General features: G+C 43.6%; 1 protein-coding gene across 1 annotated transcript in view; it reads left to right on the top strand.

Moving 5' to 3' along the window:
- Positions 1-19,814, top strand: part of LOC124595756 (glutathione S-transferase 1-1-like) — a 40,609-nt gene extending 20,795 nt beyond the window's left edge. The window contains exons 2-6 of the mRNA XM_047134634.1: positions 6,015-6,163; positions 6,530-6,588; positions 15,862-16,000; positions 18,826-18,987; positions 19,577-19,814. Of these exons, the coding sequence (XP_046990590.1) occupies positions 6,023-6,163; positions 6,530-6,588; positions 15,862-16,000; positions 18,826-18,987; positions 19,577-19,726 (651 nt within the window). The 5' untranslated portion in view covers positions 6,015-6,022 and the 3' untranslated portion in view covers positions 19,727-19,814. The remainder of the gene's footprint in view (positions 1-6,014; positions 6,164-6,529; positions 6,589-15,861; positions 16,001-18,825; positions 18,988-19,576) is intronic.
- The last annotated feature ends 836 nt before the right edge of the window (positions 19,815-20,650 follow it).

Here is a 20,650-nt window from a genome sequence, read left to right as displayed (position 1 = left end):
GTTAAGTCGCATGGTGCTCAGAGCCATTTGAACCATTTGAACCACCTTCAAGCTGTCTCTCTACCGTTCCGTTCTCTAACAGCATGAGGGAAAAACGAGTACTTAAATTTTTCTGTGCGAGCCCTGATTTATTTTATCGTGATGCGAATAAACAGGAAAAGAAAACCCTACCGTTCAATTGCACTATCGATGAGAAAATGCCGGAAGCATAATTTACTGTAAAATATCTAGGAGTACTTATCCTGAGCGCTCTTAAGTGGAATGACCACATAAAACCAAATAGTAGGAAAAGCAGATGCCAGATGTTAATCATAGTATGAAACTGAAGGAAATGTAACTCATCCACGAAGAAGTGGCTTCTAAGGCGCTTGTTCGACACATTCTTGAGTATTATTCAACAACATGGGATCCTGGTCAGGTAGGACCGATGAGAAGATATGGAGAAGATCCGACGAAGATCGGCGCGTTTCGTCACGGGATCGTTTAGTCGGTGCGAGAGCATTACCACGATCCTCAACAGACTCCTTTAACAGTCGTTGCGAGAGAGACGTCTGCATCACGGAGAAGTCTGCTATTGAAATTTGGAGAGGGAACTTTTCAGGAAGAGTCAGATAACATATTCAACGTACTACCCTAATCGTGTGGACTCAGCTAGTCACAAGTTTCTCAATTGTACGAATGTGAGCTCTTGCGGCTATATCCATTAATATAATATTCTCGGGTTTCAGGCCGCATCAAGTGGTTAACTGCCCACGAGCTTTCAGAAGAGATCTCTGCCATTGTCAATTAGTTAGCCACTTGACAATGGCCGAGGAGGTCTCTGCCGAAAGCTCGTGGGCAATTAACCACTTGACGCAGCTTGAAACCCGGAAAATTTTTATTTCGTTTCTCCATTGTTTGACTCATTTTTTCGTGCTGCTTTACGTGATACTGTATGCTTTGGCCTTTTGCTATGTATTCGAATCCAACTGTCTTGTGCTTGCAGTTTCCTTTTCAGCACTTACTCGGCTACTGCTTGAGATGGTTCTGCATGCACTAACAGTGGCATTTGCTCTGGGGTTTGTAACCAACTGTCACTGACAATCCGTAGCACTCATCTCCACTCTGCGTCTTTTTACGACCACTCTTTTGTGCCGTGTTATGCGGCTGTGAGTGGTACCCCATTCCTTGTATACGCGTTGTATAGGCAGCACTGATACACAATCCAGTCGCATAACTTTACTGAAATGTGGCGGTGGACATACCCAAACACTATAGCCTCTTTCTGCCGTGCTGTCACGTCTTCACGTGATCCATGTTACATCTTAAGCTGTATACAATCGGCTGGCACCCCTCCCCCCTTACACACACACACACACACACACACACACACACACACACACACGCACAAAACCACTTTATTACGATAATTTACGCCAGCATTTAGGGTCACGTGACCGTCTGGTAGCAGTTCTACACCATATAAAACACTCCAAAGCTGTGAGACTCTTTTAATGGGGCGACTAGTATTTTGTCTGGAGAGATTAACATCGAGTGCTCCCCAAGGAAGCGTAAGAGGACCATAATATTCTCAAGACAAAGCGAAGTCAGTGATACTTTAAAACTTTTGGCTGCTGATGCTTTTGGCTACGGAAGAGTGTCATTGCTGGATGGTTATGAGATTACGCTCAAGTAGTATTCATATGCTAGCATCCTTAAAAATTGCCGTGGCAAGTTATGAAAAGGAACCAACTCGTGAAATGACCAGCGAGGAAGGCGAATGGACAATACAGTAAATCTGTCAAGAAAAACGCATGAATTACATTAGTGAGACCTTGTACTAACGCAAAAATTATTGGAGATTTCACAAAGTTTGCCTTCCAAGTAGACAATGAAGATAATAAACGGTCTGTCATTACAATTCTTAAAAGACGGTATAGTCCACGCTAAATTGTTACAGACACTCTAGGCAAACCTTTTTCGTCTTTCTGAGTGGACTGCGGCAGCATTCCACTACTTACTCTCCCGTATCTGCCTCTTCATCTCTGAGTGTTATCTCTGTACAATAATTCATATTTCTTTACACATGGAAATAATTTTGTAGCTCTTCACCAACAAGATTGGCTGCGTAAGTGGGTCATGTTAGCGTTTGCCTCTGGGATTTGGTAATTACTTAACCCTGTGGCGCATAGCGTCCAGTACAGTGGACAGCTGTTAATGATCGCTTCTTTGGCATTTTCAGTCAGTCCTGAGGCTGCAAATGCACACAGTTCACCGCAGTGGGCACTCCCTACTGGTGCTGTGTCCTGCATGCATTTGTAGCCTGATGACTGATTGAAAACGCCAGAGAATCGACCATTAAAAGTTGTCCACTGCAGTGAAATACATGCACCATAGGGTTAAGGCTGCCACACACAAGCGGACTGGTCCACCGACCCGCTAGCTGAGTGGGTCAGCTCCGACCTCTTCGCCTCTGAGTGGACGAAGGATTCAGCTCGGGTCCAATGTCCATGTCCGTCGGTTCGAACGGCAGATCTCCACCTGCTTCTCCAGGGAGCTACCTACCAGCCCACACTGCGTCAGTGCAAGCAGGTAGGGTCCGGCACACAGTCACCGGTGTTCACTCAAGTTGGACGGGTCAGCAGACCAGTCGGGCTGTGAATAGATGCCTTTAGCCGTCGATCTCCAATCCTGAAAGTGCCTCCCAACTCCAGGGGTCATTGTGCCAAACTTGATGAATCCCATCTGTACCGATCCGTGAAAGCTTATTAGGACTCTGTTATCACTGACGCTTAACTGTAACGTCGTATCCAGCACATCTATATTTACTCATAAGCACTTTCAACTTGTCATCTTTGTATTGCTCCCTACAGTGCACAATAACTTCCTTATGAATTCCTCATACCACACGCCTTTCATTAGATCAACCCAAATTTCCTCACCATCTGCGCTGCTTAGTGCTTTTCCACGTGAATAAATCCCCAATCCTGCATTAGGTATTATGTTGGTCTAACCGGGTCCGTAAGTTCCTTCAAAATCATAAGGTAATAGTACTAGCACATATTAGACAACTTGGAAACTAAAATGATGCTTCTGTTTCAGGATATCTCTTTTACTTATTTTAACACTTGTTCTAATGTTTCAAGTAATCCTGTAGTCACATATGGTGAATAACGATTACGAGAGTTGTCAATAACCATCACAAAAGCCCTATGTTGAATCAAGATAATTACATCTTTCACTGCAGGATTAACACGAAGTTCCATCGACAGCCATGTAGACATCTCTTGTTACTAACCACCAACATCAGAATCCATCTTATCAAATTGACTTTTTGCAAGAACGATTTTCCTCGCTGACAACGGTGTTGATCTTTGACACACTAAACACTATTAAATCACGTCATTCACACAGAAGCTAATGAGGTCGTTTTCTACAGTCTCTCTCTCTCTCTCTCTCTCTCTCTCTCTCGCTCGCTCGTTCATTCTCCATCCGTCTGTCTCTCTCATTTTAGAAATACACCCATGCACCCACACCAACCCCCCCCCCCTCCCACACACACACATATCACGTCACGTCACATCACATCACGCAAGTTCTCCCGCCAGCAGAGGCACCCCAATAGCTCTCACGAAACATTCAGAATTAGCGTCACTCTAAACGTAAGGCACACTACGAAAAAGCAACGAGCGACAATAATACAGCATCTTTCAATGAGCATGGAGACAGAAGTATCTGCTCATATTACGTTTTGTGGAAAATAAATATGAAGTAAAGGTGAGAGTGAATCTACGAAAAACAGCGTGAAAGCAGTGCACATAATAGAAGCAGAAAGAGATATCCACCAGAGATAAACAGCACGAAAAATGAGGATACAGTAACGCACATAGCCACTACCCACGAAAAAGTACATAAAATGTACTTATTTTCTTTCTGACTACATTGCAGATGACATGCTGTCAATACGACAAAAAAAGGAAAAAACAACGATCTATAAAAACGCATTTTCACTAGGAATGTAATTTTCGGTTCAGCAGCCGAAACAAAAAAATCAAAATGCACAATTCATAATCTTTAGCCCTACGATCGATAAACGATCATAAACTTTGTATTGTACTTGACAGGAATAAATTTGAACCAGAGAAGATGACACATAAGTATCGAAACAAAGCGAGGAGAAATAACTTTCCATCTGGCGGATTTAAAAAGAAAAAAAAAAACGAAATTGTAAATAGCAAACACAGAAAAAGCTCGAGAGGAGCTTTCAACCTGTGGAAGATGATATTCCCACTGACATTAAAATAAAATGTTATGTTGTCCATTCAGGACCTCATGACCTCCTTGGCCCTAAAAGACTGTTGGCGAATAACGCAACCAGCCACAAATACTTTTAAAATGCTTTATTTCAGTGTCATAACCGCTCTCAGGCTATCATGTTGAAAAAGGGGCATGACAGCCCGAAACCGGTTATGACACTGAAATAAAGCTTTTTAAAAACATTTGTGGCTTGTTGCGTTATTCACCAACAATTCATACAATACAGGAGAAGACGTTGAAAGCTCTGCTTGCGGATTTTCCTTAGTTTTCCACAAGAGAAGACCAAATCGTGGGGCAGTATGAAAAACTATTATTACCGGGTGAATGAATTTTCGATTCTCATGCCTATATAGAAGAAAATAAATGTTATTTGTGATTAATATGATTATGAACTGTCTGATACCACGTAAAGTAAAAGTATCCTTAATATGGCCAAACTTGTGCGATGTTCAAAGAAATTGCTGCAGAGTTATTACAAATGACACAGCAACTAATCACCCTAACTCGCTAAAATTTGTTTCCGATATGGAGATTGCACAACTCAGAACATGTCTCTAACGATAAGAACGCGCCTTTGTCACGAGATGATACGTTTGCCTGGCGTGAATCCCAACAATCGCACCCAGGTGCTAGTACGAGTGTACGTCTCACAATCTGACAGTGAAGACTAGCATTACTTACGGATTGGACTATGTGATCTTTTTTCTGAGTTGTCACTTTCCTGCTTTTGTTGGATGTTTCCAAATTTATGTCATTCCCTACAGTTTCTACTCTCTACAGCTCCCTCTAATACCATGGAAGTTATTCCCCATTTTTTAACACGCGCCTTATCATCCTGCCTCAGAGCTGCAAGATGTTATATTGCTTATTTTCATTAATTTTGTATCATGATCAGATAACCCATTAACAGTGGGTTACACATTATGGTTTCAGCCTGAACACTGTCTATCAAAATTTTGCCTGGATCCCAATACCCTGCTGCACACGAGTTGTAAAATTAACTACTAAAATTAAACTGAAATACCCAAATAATGGTTGCAGTTAATTTTACAGTTTAATTCTTTAATATCTCCACAGATTACTGTTTCTTCTTGTCTGACAAAAGCTCAATAATTCTTTTAGATTTCTCATAAATGGCTGAAAGCTTCCTAGAGAGGATTTGTAGACTGTTACAATTTCAAGAGTAGTCTTCCGCGGTGATAATTCACAAGCACATGTATCTAGGTTCTGATGTACACAAAAACTATTTGTTTGAATATCTTTTACTTTGTTTCCAACTGTTGCATATGTTTCAACTCCTTGTTTTGCCATGTTTATACGAAAATGATGCTAGTCTACAAACGAGTATGTTTAAATTCTCCATCCCCGTAGTTACATAGAGGCACAAAATATCTATCCCAACAGGTGTCTCCACACTTTCTAGACATACAAGAAGCCCATCTTGTGTTCTGATGAAAGAAATTAATTGTATTTTTCTGGCAACTGTCACATATATTATGGTCCGGATCTGTTCTAATTTCTTTTAAGTTCGAATGTCTATAGCCTGACAAAGCTAAAAAATATGCCCCTCAGACTCCAGTAACCACAGGTATTTTCCTTTGTGTGCTTGTCCCCCTCCCTTTTACACTTCCTACAAGATGCTCAGCTAATCTGTTCTTTCCTCCTCCTATTCAGGTCAACCACACTATGATCGACTTAAAATGCGTTTCATTTTTCAGAAACAACCATGCCACCGTTGACTCTCTACAATAGCAACCTGAGCGTCCCATGCCGCTTAGTACGTATAGTGGCTGGTGTTGTTGGAGTCGACCTGAAAATTGTCAACGTCGTCCCTAGGGTTGATCTGAGAACGCCTGAGTGGTTGAAGGTAAGCTAGAACGCAGTTTTGAAAAAAAATTCATCTACAAAGACAAATGTCAAATGGTATTCGTTTTAAAATAACTTACGTTTTATGCAATAATTCTGAATGTAACCATGAAAATAATGAAATAAAGCATGAAAAATGACATAACGGAAAAACATGTTCGTTGTCTCAAAAATAAAATTATGTAATAATAATAATTCTTTCTACTCAGTTAAATATTTGTAAAAGAGTTGTTGGTAGAAATGCAGTGTTAGTTAATGGGATCCTAATTTTATTTTCCATCTCTTAAATCGGATATATTTCAGGGTATTGCTCATTAATAACCAGAGTTTTGCACGACATTGTCAGCTGAATTTGCACTTGTTTCAGAAAAACCCACAACACACAGTTCCAGTAGTGGATGACAATGGGTTATGGCTTAATGAAAGGTAGGTGTTAATGTCACTGATTCTCTTTTCACTGTCGACTTCTTTAGAGATGGATACGATACGATAGATATTTTTTTCAAAAAAAATGGTTCAAATGGCTCTGAGCACTATGGGACTCAACTGCTGAGGTCATCAGTCCCCTAGAACGTAGAACTACTTAAACCTAACTAACCTAAGGACATCACACACATCCATGCCCGAGGCAGGATTCGAACCTGCGACCGTAGCGGTCGCGCGGTTCCAGACTGTAGCGGCTAGAACCGCTCGGCCACCCCGACCGGCTATTTATTTATTTTTTTTTTCACTTAGAAAAGAATAAAACAGATGCCTCAGCTAAAATCGGTCTTTCAAGTTTAGACGCGCACAAGTTTACATTCGACGAAATATGTTCGTACTGGTAATCTCTACCTATACAAGTATTGAGGGATGAGTGTTACGAACATGTTTGTTTTAAGCACCTATGTGTGCGTCGCTGAAAAAGTAATGTACCTTAATGGTACAAAAGGTTTTTGCTTCATAAAAGAACAATCTTTCAGCTACAGTCGGATTCTTTTCTATTGCTCTTGAAATCTATTCCAATATCAACGAACTAGTAAAGTTATAGAAAATATTTAGAGGCCGTAAGATGATCCTGATTCGTGAACGATGTCATTACAACAGTTTTCCTGTTCCTCACTTGTTCCAGTGACATAACGAGTGTGCCTCATACAAAGCGAGAGATAAGACATTTCTTATCGGAGCTAATTTAAAGAGAAGACACACTCATGTAAACAATGGCCATCGAACAACAAAATAAACGCCCGAGTGGCATTAATTTCTTTCGTATTTTTAATGCTGGTAAACGGCCCCTCCCGCCGGAGGTTCGAGTCATCCCTCGGGCATGGGTGTGTGTGTTGTTCTTCGCATATGTTAGTTTAAGTAGTGTGTAAGTCTAGGGAACGATGACCTAAGCAGTTTGGACCCTCAGGAATTCACACACATGTGACCATTTGAATGCTGGTAAAATGGTTTCTTCTGCTTATTTTTGCAGGTCCTCCGAAATTCCATGTCACAAAACGACACTGAGATTAATAACGCCACTTAGTCTTTTTCGTTCCGTCCTGTCGCAGCTTTGGAGTGACTTAACAAGTTTATGTGGGAAGATTATACATTTTGTGAAAGCATTGCTAACAGCTATTAAGTATCTTATTATATTCATGAAGTGGTAGCTGTCTGTATGTTCTTCACAAATTATTATATCACTTAGTAGCGGAAAAGCATCCGGACCAGACGAGATATCCTTAAGATTCTACAGTGATTATGCTAAAGAACTTGCCCCCTTTCTATCAGCAATTTATCGTAGATCGCTGGAAGAACGTAAAGTACCTAGCGACTGGAAGAAAGCGCAGGTCGTTCCCATCTTCAAGAAGGGTCATAAATCAGATGCGAATAATTATAGGCCTATTTCGCTTACGTCAATCTGTTGTAGAATAATGGAACATGTTTTGTGTTCTCGTATTATGACGTTCTTAGATAATACAAATCTCCTTCATCATAACCAACATGGATTCCGCAAACAGAGATCATGTGAAACTCAGCTCGCCCTATTTGCCCAAGAAATTCACAGTGCCGTAGACACTGGCGAGCAGATTGATGCCGTATTCCTGGACTTCAGGAAGGCATTTGATACGGTTCCGCACTTACGTTTAGTGAAAAAAATACGAGCTTACGGAATATCGGACCAGGTTTGTGATTGGATTCAGGATTTCCTAGAAGAAAGAACACAACATGTCATTCTTAACGGTTCAAAATCTGCAGATGTAGAGGTAATTTCGGGAGTACCGCAGGGAAGCGTGATAGGACCTTTATTGTTTACAATATACATAAATGACTTAGTTGACAACATCGGTAGCTCCGTGAGGCTATTTGCAGATGACACGGTTGTCTACAAGAAAGTAGCAACATCAGAAGACTCGTACGTACTCCAGGAGGACCTGCAGAGGATTAATGCATGGTGCGACAGCTGGCAGCTTTCCCTAAACGTAGATAAATGTAATATAATGCGCATACATAGGGGCAGAAATCCATTCCAGTACGATTATGCCATAGGTGGTAAATCATTGGAAGCGGTAACGACCGTAAAATACTTAGGAGTTACTATCCGGAGCGATCTGAAGTGGAATGATCACATAAAACAAATAGTGGGAAAAGCAGGCGCCAGGTTGAGATTCATAGGAAGAATTCTAAGAAAATGTGACTCATCGACGAAAGAAGTAGCTTACAAAACGCTTGTTCGTCCGATTCTTGAGTATTGCTCATCAGTATGGGACCCTTACCAGGTTGGATTAATAGAAGAGATAGACATGATCCAGCGAAAAGCAGCGCGATTCGTCATGGGGACATTTAGTCAGTGCGAGAGCGTTACGGAGATGCTGAACAAGCTCCAGTGACGGACACTTCAAGAAAGGCGTTACGCAATACGGAGAGGTTTATTATCGAAATTACGAGAGAGCACATTCCGGGAAGAGATGGGCAACATATTACTACCGCCCACATATATCTCGCGTAATGATCACAACGAAAAGATCCGAGAAATTAGAGCAAATACGGAGACTTACAAGCAGTCGTTCTTCCCACGCACAATTCGTGAATGGAACAGGGAAGGGGGGATCAGATAGTGGTACAATAAGTACCCTCCGCCACACACCGTAAGGTGGCTCGCGGAGTATAGATGTAGATGTAGATTATTGGTTTTAGTGAAAAACCATCATCACATTAGAAAAGTCAACATAGACCCTGTTATTTATGTATCATATCATTCCATATTTGATGTCACATCTGATGTGACACGAAATGATACGTAAATAATATATCAACTTTTGTGTCGTGGGGATGGTTATTAAGGGAAACCGATAGCGGTAATAGGGGACACACAGAAAAAAGGGTCACATATTCGTGCACGAGGTAGTATTGGTCAAAACTAGAAGAAACGTTCATATAATGACATGTCCGGGAACCAATACCTGTTGAAATAGGACTCGTTGGGGATCCACTGGACATACTCTGCATTTTATTTACAGACGAGGCTGGATTCACGAGAGTAGAGCAATCATGGAACTGAGGCATCAGGATCACTTCAGTGTATGGGCAGGAATTTTCGGTGACAGATTCAGAGGAGCATGCTACGCCTTAGCAGTCAGATCAGCAGATGCTGTGTGCCACCGATTTATGCGCGGTAAATTACCAGCTTTATTTGAGAACATAATTTTATTGGGAAGACCAAAACTGCGGTTTATGCACGACGGGGCACCATCTCATTTTTTTACAATACAAGTTTATCACTTAGCGCTAGAAAACGCAATTTCTTCAAAAAAAGGTAAAATATAAAAAAGCAAAACAAAAATGTACAAAGCATCAAAACATCGCTTCACTACTTTGTCAAGCTTGTATAAAATACGTTTCTATTATTCACAAACAACTTTCACACTTATCAACAATAACGGAAAACTCCTGTCTTTGATCATGGCGCAGAGCCTTCTATTGAGGACAAAAAAGCAACAATAATTATATTGTTTCCCGTTTGTGCAAGTAAACATTACTTCCATCACACATAATTGCTTTGGTAGCATAAAAGCGCAGAAGTTACATGATCGACTAATTTTTGCACATAAATGCAGTTTACATTTTGTAAAGGTATACAATACACAGTTGACTAACACTGAAAAATGTGATCTAATTAAGTATAAAACTAACAAACAAAAAACAAAGAGAAGTGTCAGCACGCAGTTTCTCTTTCAAACATTTATCTATGTTTCTTTCCCTACTAATGCTACCAATATTACCGGTAATCCCATCATTTACTGCATCATTTATGTACAGTTTCAAAGCTATCGAACCATTGTTTTGGTTCACCGCTTCTCTAGCTCTACTTATGCTATTAGAGTTATTGCAAATTTTGGTGATAAACATATCAGTAAATTATCTTACCATCCTTATTTTCATTCACTGCTTTCATATGGCATCGTATTTTGGAGCAATTCGTCATTAAGAGAGAAAGTATTCATTGCACAAAAGCGTGTGATCAGAATAATAGCTGGAGTCCACCCAAGATCACCTTGCAGACATTTATTTAAGGAACTCGGAATATTCACAATACCTTTGCAATACATATATTCACTTATGAAATTTGTCATTAATAACGCATCTTAATTCAAAAATAACAGCGAAGTGCATGGCTACAACACTAGAAGAAAGGATGATCTTCACTATTCTGGATTAAATCTCACTTTGGCACAGAAAGGGGTGAATTATGCTGCCACAAATTTCTTTGGTCATTTGCCAAATAGTATTAAAAGTCTGACAGGCAGCCAACTGACATTTAAAGCAAATTAAAAGAATTTCTGAATTACAACCCCTTCTACTCAATAGATGAATTCTTAGATATGAAGTAGTAACTGTAAAAATAAAAAAATAAAAAAAAGAAAAAATTAATTATTTTGTGCGAAGAAAACTTATGGTAAAGTGACACGTTCCACATCATTACGAAATGTCGTATTAATGATCTATGTGACAAGGATTAATGTATGTGTATGTGTGTGTGTGTGTGTGTGTGTGTGTGTGTGTGTATGTATGTATGTACACTCCTGGAAATTGAAATAAGAACACCGTGAATTCATTGTCCCAGGAAGGGGAAACTTTATTGACACATTCCTGGGGTCAGATACATCACATGATCACACTGACAGAACCACAGGCACATAGACACAGGCAACAGAGCATGCACAATGTCGGCACTAGTACAGTGTATATCCACCTTTCGCAGCAATGCAGGCTGCTATTCTCCCATGGAGACGATCGTAGAGATGCTGGATGTAGTCCTGTGGAACGGCTTGCCATGCCATTTCCACCTGGCGCCTCAGTTGGACCAGCGTTCGTGCTGGACGTGCAGACCGCGTGAGACGACGCTTCATCCAGTCCCAAACATGCTCAATGGGGGACAGATCCGGAGATCTTGCTGGCCAGGGTAGTTGACTTACACCTTCTAGAGCACGTTGGGTGGCACGGGATACATGCGGACGTGCATTGTCCTGTTGGAACAGCAAGTTCCCTTGCCGGTCTAGGAATGGTAGAACGATGGGTTCGATGACGGTTTGGATGTACCGTGCACTATTCAGTGTCCCCTCGACGATCACCAGTGGTGTACGGCCAGTGTAGGAGATCGCTCCCCACACCATGATGCCGGGTGTTGGCCCTGTGTGCCTCGGTCGTATGCAGTCCTGATTGTGGCGCTCACCTGCATGGCGCCAAACACGCATACGACCATCATTGGCACCAAGGCAGAAGCGACTCTCATCGCTGAAGACGACACGTCTCCATTCGTCCCTCCATTCACGCCTGTCGCGACACCACTGGAGGCGGGCTGCACGATGTTGGGGCGTGAGCGGAAGACGGCCTAACGGTGTGCGGGACCGTAGCCCAGCTTCATGGAGACGGTTGCGAATGGTCCTCGCCGATACCCCAAGAGCAACAGTGTCCCTAATTTGCTGGGAAGTGGCGGTGCGGTCCCCTACGGCACTGCGTAGGATCCTACGGTCTTGGCGTGCATCCGTGCGTCGCTGCGGTCCGGTCCCAGGTCGACGGGCACGTGCACCTTCCACCGACCACTGGCGACAACATCGATGTACTGTGGAGACCTCACGCCCCACGTGTTGAGCAATTCGGCGGTACGTCCACCCGGCCTCCCGCATGCCCACTATACGCCCTCGCTCAAAGTCCGTCAACTGCACATACGGTTCACGTCCACGCTGTCGCGGCATGCTACCAGTGTTAAAGACTGCGATGGAGCTCCGTATGCCACGGCAAACTGGCTGACACTGACGGCGGCGGTGCACAAATGCTGCGCAGCTAGCGCCATTCGAGGGCCAATACCGCGGTTCCTGGTGTGTCCGCTGTGCCGTGCGTGTGATCATTGCTTGTACAGCCCTCTCGCAGTGTCCGGAGCAAGTATGGTGGGTCTGACACACCGGTGTCAATGTGTTCTTTTTTCCATTTCCAGGAGTGTATGATAACCCGCTTACCACCGGGTGGTTATAACTAACTGATTGTGTCGGAGTTTTGCATTCAGGCCTGTATACATCAAAGTATTTTCATTAATCGGTGCACTGGCGGATTGTGCTGTAAACAATAATAGTTCCACTTTCTGCCAGCATGTGAAAATAGGGCGCTGTAAGCAGTCCGAATGTGAAACGTGTCTTGTTCTGATGACAGTATTCTACACTCCTGGAAATGGAAAAAAGAACACATTGACACCGGTGTGTCAGACCCACCATACTTGCTCCGGACACTGCGAGAGGGCTGTACAAGCAATGATCACACGCACGGCACAGCGGACACACCAGGAACCGCGGTGTTGGCCGTCGAATGGCGCTAGCTGCGCAGCATTTGTGCACCGCCGCCGTCAGTGTCAGCCGGTTTGCCGTGGCATACGGAGCTGCATCGCAGTCTTTAACACTGGTAGCATGCCGCGACAGCGTGGACGTGAACCGTATGTGCAGTTGACGGACTTTGAGCGAGGGCGTATAGTGGGCATGCGGGAGGCCTGGTGGACGTACCGCCGAATTGCTCAACACGTGGGGCGTGAGGTCTCCACAGTACATCGATGTTGTCGCCAGTGGTCGGCGGAAGGTGCACGTGCCCGTCGACCTGGGACCGGACCGCAGCGACGCACGGATGCACGCCAAGACCGTAGGATCTTACGCAGTGCCATAGGGGACCGCACCGCCACTTCCCAGCAAATTAGGGACACTGTTGCTCCTGGGGTATCGGCGAGGACCATTCGCAACCGTCTCCATGAAGCTGGGCTACGGTCCCGCACACCGTTAGGCCGTCTTCCGCTCACGCCCCAACATCGTGCAGCCCGCCTCCAGTGGTGTCGCGACAGGCGTGAATGGAGGGACGAATGGAGACGTGTCGTCTTCAGCGATGAGAGTCGCTTCTGCCTTGGTGCCAATGATGGTCGTATGCGTGTTTGGCGCCGTGCAGGTGAGCGCCACAATCAGGACTGCATACGACCGAGGCACACAGGGCCAACACCCGGCATCATGGTGTGGGGAGCGATCTCCTACACTGGCCGTACACCACTGGTGATCGTCGAGGGGACACTGAATAGTGCACGGTACATCCAAACCGTCATCGAACCCATCGTTCTACCATTCCTAGACCGGCAAGGGAACTTGCTGTTCCAACAGGACAATGCACGTCCGCATGTATCCCGTGTCACCCAACGTGCTCTAGAAGGTGTAAGTCAACTACCCTGGCCAGCAAGATCTCCGGATCTGTCCCCCATTGAGCATGTTTGGGACTGGATGAAGCGTCGTCTCACGCGGTCTGCACGTCCAGCGCGAATGCTGGTCCAACTGAGGCGCCAGGTGGAAATGGCATGGCAAGCCGTTCCACAGGACTACATCCAGCATCTCTACGATCGTCTCCATGGGAGAATAGCAGCCTGCATTGCTGCAAAAGGTGGTTATACACTGTACTAGTGCCGACATTGTGCATGCTCTGTTGCCTGTGTCTATGTGCTTGTGGTTCTGTCAGTGTGATCATGTGATGTATCTGACCCCAGGAATGTGTCAATAAAGTTTCCCCTTCCTGGGACAATGAATTCACGGTGTTCTTATTTCAATTTCCAGGAGTGTATTTGCCGCTTGGAGACTGCTCGTCCTTTTGTGTGTGTGAAGTGACTGTAAGGTTCAAGTCTGCCGTATGAAACGCATTGGCTATTGAGAAGAAAGGCTCTACATTCTTGGTAAAGCTGTTTTATCAGAACAGTAACAAAGGCGGCGCTGCAATCTGGGAATATCGCCGACAGATACAGATGTGATGAGGTGTCCTGCCATGAGTTGAGGAATATGACCAATAAATTCTAGGAAACAGGTGGATTTTGTGGTGCAGTAGGGAGAAGGAGGTGGTCAATTCCCGCGGCAGTTGGGGATGAAGTTGTTGTAGCTATAACCGACTGTGAAAAACATGCCTCAAATTCTGCAGCCAGTGCTCAAGCTGTGTCACGGGAATTGTTTAATCCCTGATCAACAGTTGAAAAGTTCTTGCGGCGTTTTTACATTGATATCGCTACAGCATTCAGAATGTGCAATAAACGAAGCTCCAGCATAGGCTACAACATCATGACCTTGTCCTTCGTGTTTTGGCAAGCATGGAAATTGATGGCGGATGAATATTCTTTGGAGGACGAAGCACAATTTACTCTACACGGTGTCATGAATGCACAGAACCGTCGCATATGGGGTTCTCCCCTGCCACATGTTGTGCAGAAACATCCATTGCATTCACCTTACGTGACTGTCTAGTGTGGTTTCACAAGCTCGTCCATTCTCGGTCCGTTTTCCTTCGAGCAGATGACACCTCGCGCTCCTGATAAGTGTACAGTGACACCTGCACGTTATAAAGTCGTCGTTGTGCAACAGGTGATTCCAGATTTACAAGAACGTAGCTGTGTCCACACCACTATTTTCATGCAAGTTGAGGCGACACAACATGTATCTTGACATGTGAAACATTTAATTCGAGAAACCTTCGGTAACAACCGTATCATCTCTAGGCAATTTCAACGCCTATGACCTTCCAGATGCCGCTACCTGAAACCATGTGACTTCTGGTTGTGGGGATATCTGAAAGATGGTGTCTATCATGGATGTATTTGGATTCTGGTCTGAAGGATGGCACACAATGACACATCGCTCTAATTACATTGGATACCCCGCGAGCAACCGTCGACCAGCCCGATGTTCGGATGCAGCATGTTGCTGAGTCGCGAGACCATACTGAACACATAACTTGTTACCATATCATAATAACCGTGCCAGAATCAAAGTTATCTTGTGTTTCATCGTTCCTTCCCATTTTCTGCACCTACACCACATTCTGACTGCTTACGGCGTCATATTTTCACTTGGTGACAGAAGGTGGAACTATTTTTTACAGCATACTGCGCGATCGCACCGAATAATGAACATGCTACGATTGTCATCGTCCTGCGATGTATACAGGTCACACTGCAGCACTCGGAATGTCTTCAGTTTAATTATGGCCACCTGGCATAATAACCGATGTAGTAAATTACAGCAGTAGTTTGTGGAATGATATAATAACTCGAATTGAAGGAAACGAAACATTCACAAACACACATGACCGTACAAAAGAAGTAACAAGTTAGTTTCTAAGATGTAATTAATTTGATATGATACGTTGATAACGCGTCATCTCTTTCCGTAACAGCCGCGCCATATCAATGTACCTCATCTCAAAGTACGCAAAAGACGACTCTCTGTACCCGAAAGATGTGAACAAGCGGGTTCTCGTCGACCAAAGACTCTTCTTTGATCAAGACCTGTTCGGCAAGTTGGCGAACATTTTCGTAAGTACAATATTACTTGGTTCCATGTACGTTTATTTGTCCTGTCAATTTTTACAGCGTCATTTAAGACCCATCTGTTTGTTTAGATTCACTGATTGTCTCATTTCGCAAGTTAGTTTCATTAATATCTGCACTCACTTTCTTTGATTTACTCGATTTACTGCAAAACTCTCAAATCCGCACTAGACACATTTACCTCATTATCTACACTCATGGTCATAAATTAAGGATAATGCTGATATATGGTGAAACAACGCTCTGGTGGGCGGTTTGCGGGTTTAAATCACTTCGGGATATGACCATGCGGTGCATTTGACCTGCGGTCGTCGCACGGTGGCGCTGGCAGCAGTCCACATACGCAGAGTTGTGTTGGTGCATGTCAGAGTGCGGCGCAGCGAGTAAGTGTGCAGACGTTTTCAGACGTGCTAATGGTGACTGTGTGTTGAAAATGGCTCAAAGAACACATATTGATGTTATGAGGGGTCGAATACTAGGGTGACTGGAGGCTGGTCAAACACAGCATGTCATAGCACAGGCCCTTCGTGTGCCACAAAGTGTGGTCTCACGATTATGGCAAAGATTCCAGCAGACAGGATACGTGTCCAGGCGCTACAGTACTGGACGTCCACGGTGTACAACATCACAAGAAGACCGATATCTCCCCATCAGTGCCCGCAGACGGCCACGGAGTACTACAGGTAGCCTTGCTCGGGACCTTACCGCAGCCACTGGAACAGTTGTCTCCAGACACACAGTCTACAGACGACTGAACAGACGTGGTTTAATCGCCCGGAGACCTGCAAGGTGCATTCCACTGACCCCTGGCCACAGGAGAGCCGGTAGAGCCTGGTGTCAAGAACACAGTACATGGTCATTGGAACAGTGGTCCGAGTCCAGGTATAGTCTGAACAGTGATTCTCGCCGGGTTTTCATCTGTCGTGAACCAGGAACCAGATACCAACCCCTTAATGTCCTTGAAAGGGACATGTGTGGAGGTCGTGGCTTGATGGTGTGTGTTGGGATCATGATTGGTGCATGTACACCCCTGCATGTCTTTGACAGGGGAACTTTAACAGGTGAGGTGCATCGGGACGCCATTTTGCACCAGTATGTCTGCCTTTTCAGGGGTGCAGTGGGTCGCACCTTCCTCCTGATGGATAATACCGCACGACCACACCGAGCTGCCATCGTGGAGGAGTACCTTGAAACAGAAGATATCAAGCGAATGGAGTTGCCTGCCTGTTCTCCAGACCTAAACCCCATCGAGAACGTCTCGGTAAACGTATCGCTGCACGACTTCAAACCCCTACGACACTTCAGGAGCTCCGTCAGGCACTGGTGCAACAATGGGATGCTATACCCTCGCAGCTGCTCGACCACCTGATCCAGAGTATGCCAACCCATTGTGCGGCCTGTGTACGAGTGCATGGTGATCATATCCCATATTGATGTAGGGGGACATGCGCAGGAAACAGTGGCGTTTTGTAGCACATGTGTTTCGTGACGGTTTTCTCAACTTATCACCAATACCGTGGACTTACAGATCTGTGTCGTGTATGTTCACTATGTGCCTATGCTATTAGCGCCAGTTTTGTGTAGTGCCACGATGTGTGGCACCACGTTCTGCAATTATCCTTAATTTAAGAGCATGAGTGTATAATACCCCCCGATTTAGTTTAACGGCACCATCTGCCAGGATATTAATGAAATCAAGGAAAACAACTGACGCCTGTAAAGACTGCAACACCACCAAAGCGCCATGCAGCAAGCATCAAATGGGCATTAAGTGTACAAAATGTGTAAAATAATAGCATTCCAGCACAACTGCACAAAGTTGCTAGTGGTATCGCCATATTCAGTATCTGGTCACAAATATCCGAAGACCCTATGTAATGCGGAATTGTCCACTAGATGTCACAAGAGGCGGATATGCCAGTAAAGACGGAGACTGGGATTGTTGTGTTGTCAGTAGCAGTAACAAGAAGAATAGATCGGTTGAGGGGACTCGGGAAATTCTAAAGTGGGCTCCACCTGAGTAAAAAATCCATCAGAGGTATTCCAGACGTTATAAAGCAGTCCAAGTCGACTGCTGCTGATGTGACTGTGGAGGGTAAGGACGCAGTAACAACCACGGTTGAACCAAGGCCAGGCAACCTCGTGTATACTGACGGACAGGGACCGCCGAGCATTGCGGAGTCCGGGTGTAAGAAATCGCCGGAAGGAATGGCTAGTGAGTTCCAAAGTGCTACTAGCATTGCAACTAGCATAATGACTGTGCACAGGGAGTTAATGAGAATAGCGTTCAATGGTCTGCTAGTAACAGCATGGAAAGGATATGATCCATATACACAATACTTTTGTAGTTAAAAGATTAAGCTTATCCAGTATGGATGTTTAAGAACCCGTGACTGTTCATTCAATATAAAAACAGGACACTGCAGCCAGTCACTTTTTTTAAAATAGAAGCAGTGTCATTTGAGAAAATGAGAGACTAATTGGAAACAGAGAGCGGTGGAGTAGAATAATTTCTGTCAACCAGTCTTCGGATAGACGTTTAAGAAATCTTCTGGATGTTAAGTCTGTAATGTTCCTCTTCCCGTTGGGAAACAAATTCGCTCTGATTTCCTGCTTTCCTTGTGACTTTTTACCTGTTCTTCATGTTTACTTATAAATCCGTTTAGCTGGGTTGTAGTGATTACTAAGTTTTCTGCTTTCTTTATGGTTTTTACCTGTTCTTCACGTTTCCGTACAAGTGCGTTTATTTGGGTTATAGTGAATGCTAATAACCGGTGATCTCTGTGCTGATCTCATGCTTTTTTCAACAGCACCCACAACTTTTTGGCAAATCGTTCGACCCCAGCGATGTCGAAAAAGTGAACGACAGTTTCGAGAGCCTGTCACGAATGCTGGAGGATAAACAGTGGTTGGCTGGGGAGAATATCACCCTTGCGGACTACGCTGTAGCTACTTCTCTAGTCGCTGTTGAGGTAAAACTACACACATTTCCTCTTGGAAACTCATACGTAAATGGCTACACATTACGACTCAAGGACATGTGTTCATATTTTTTATACACCAAAGTAAACCATTTTTATAATATCGACGTGCTCCCATTATTAGTTACTGATATTTTTACAAGACGATGATTTCCATACGGCCTTTCGTGGGGAGCCAATATTTTTCTTAATTTATGGCCAATTTTGAGCTTGATGTCCTGCAACATATGTTAATGACATAAACACAATCATGTGGAAATAGCATAAAAGGTCAAAACCTGGGTCGTAATTTAACGAACAACAATACAGTCAAATGGTGATGTTTTCTTTTAAAAATTATTGTATGACTTTTGCTCTGCAACATCAAAAACTATTTATAACACTCTTTGGTTTACACATACAACATAGCATACGAATATTGTTCATTGTTCATAAAATATTGAGATTTAACAAAATATTGAGTGAAATTAGTTTACTTCACCGAAAATTACTTCATCCTAATTCGTTGTACTGGCTGTTAATTTTAAATGTTAATTAATTATTTAATTGGCGCTTAACTTTTATGCTTGATTCTTTCCAGAAAACTCCAAAGGCCGCTGGAGTTGACCATCTGAAACACGCTAACATCAAGCAGTGGCTGTCACGTTTTGAAGATCGCTACCCACAGATTTTGGAACACCGCAAAGGAGTACGTGAAGCTCTCGAGCAAAGACTACAGTCAATGAAGTAAATTATGGAACAAAGATTTGTAAATATACTGTTTATTTATGATGTCGATTATGTACTGCTCAAATAAATCTTCTGGATTTTTCGTTAAGCGAAAATACTGTTATGATGTATTTTCCAAATCTTCTGTGGCATTTACAGACGTGGAAAGAGAATCTGAAAAACTAAAAGTGTAATGAACTATTTTTTCTGTAGCAGTAAATTCGACGTTTCCGTAGGCATTCCCTCTAGGTAATATTGGAATGGCACCTGTCTGTAGATGCATTTGACACGTAGGTACCTGGTTCGAATCCCGAAGGTGGAATTAATTTTCGCCATTCAAGATAAGCGTAATTATTACGACTAGGATTTTTATGATAGAGCACGTATTTTTCGACTGACATGTTCTTTGTATAAATGCTTGTTATGATAAAATTAAGTCGTTTACTGTGATTTGCTAGGTCATATATATGCATATGTGACCATTTCTCTCTGATAGAGCATATTTTAGTAAGTAAATGGTCAGATTCGTAATATTTTCACGGTTTCAAGAAGTAACTGCGAAAGCTATTTTATTTCATGGAAATTGGCAAATAAGTACGTTCCTCCCCTATTTCGTCTGAATTCACGACATTGGCTTCAGTGGCTTCAGTCTTACACAACATAGAGTTTTTGTAGCTTATTGCTACTCTGTGAGCTGGCAGCTGGTTAAGCTACTTGCGGCGGTCCGATTACGTTCGTCCATTACCTGCACCTACCTGTGAACTCGTTGCAGCAGATCGCCGGTAGGAAAGCCGAGCAGAAACCTAACGTACTGCAACTCGCACCAGGCTGCATACAAAGTAACTTTTCTCGCACAACTCCTTCTTGGTGGTGTGATCTTTTCCGTCAATGTGTTAAGTGTACTGGTGGCCATTAAAAATGCATACATACACGCCGAGCGATCATA

This window comes from Schistocerca americana, chromosome 2, assembly GCF_021461395.2.
Source record: "Schistocerca americana isolate TAMUIC-IGC-003095 chromosome 2, iqSchAmer2.1, whole genome shotgun sequence".
Taxonomy (NCBI): Eukaryota; Metazoa; Arthropoda; class Insecta; order Orthoptera; family Acrididae; genus Schistocerca; species Schistocerca americana.
Note: the sequence above shows the minus strand (reverse complement) of the source record. Positions and strands in the feature narration are given on the sequence as shown.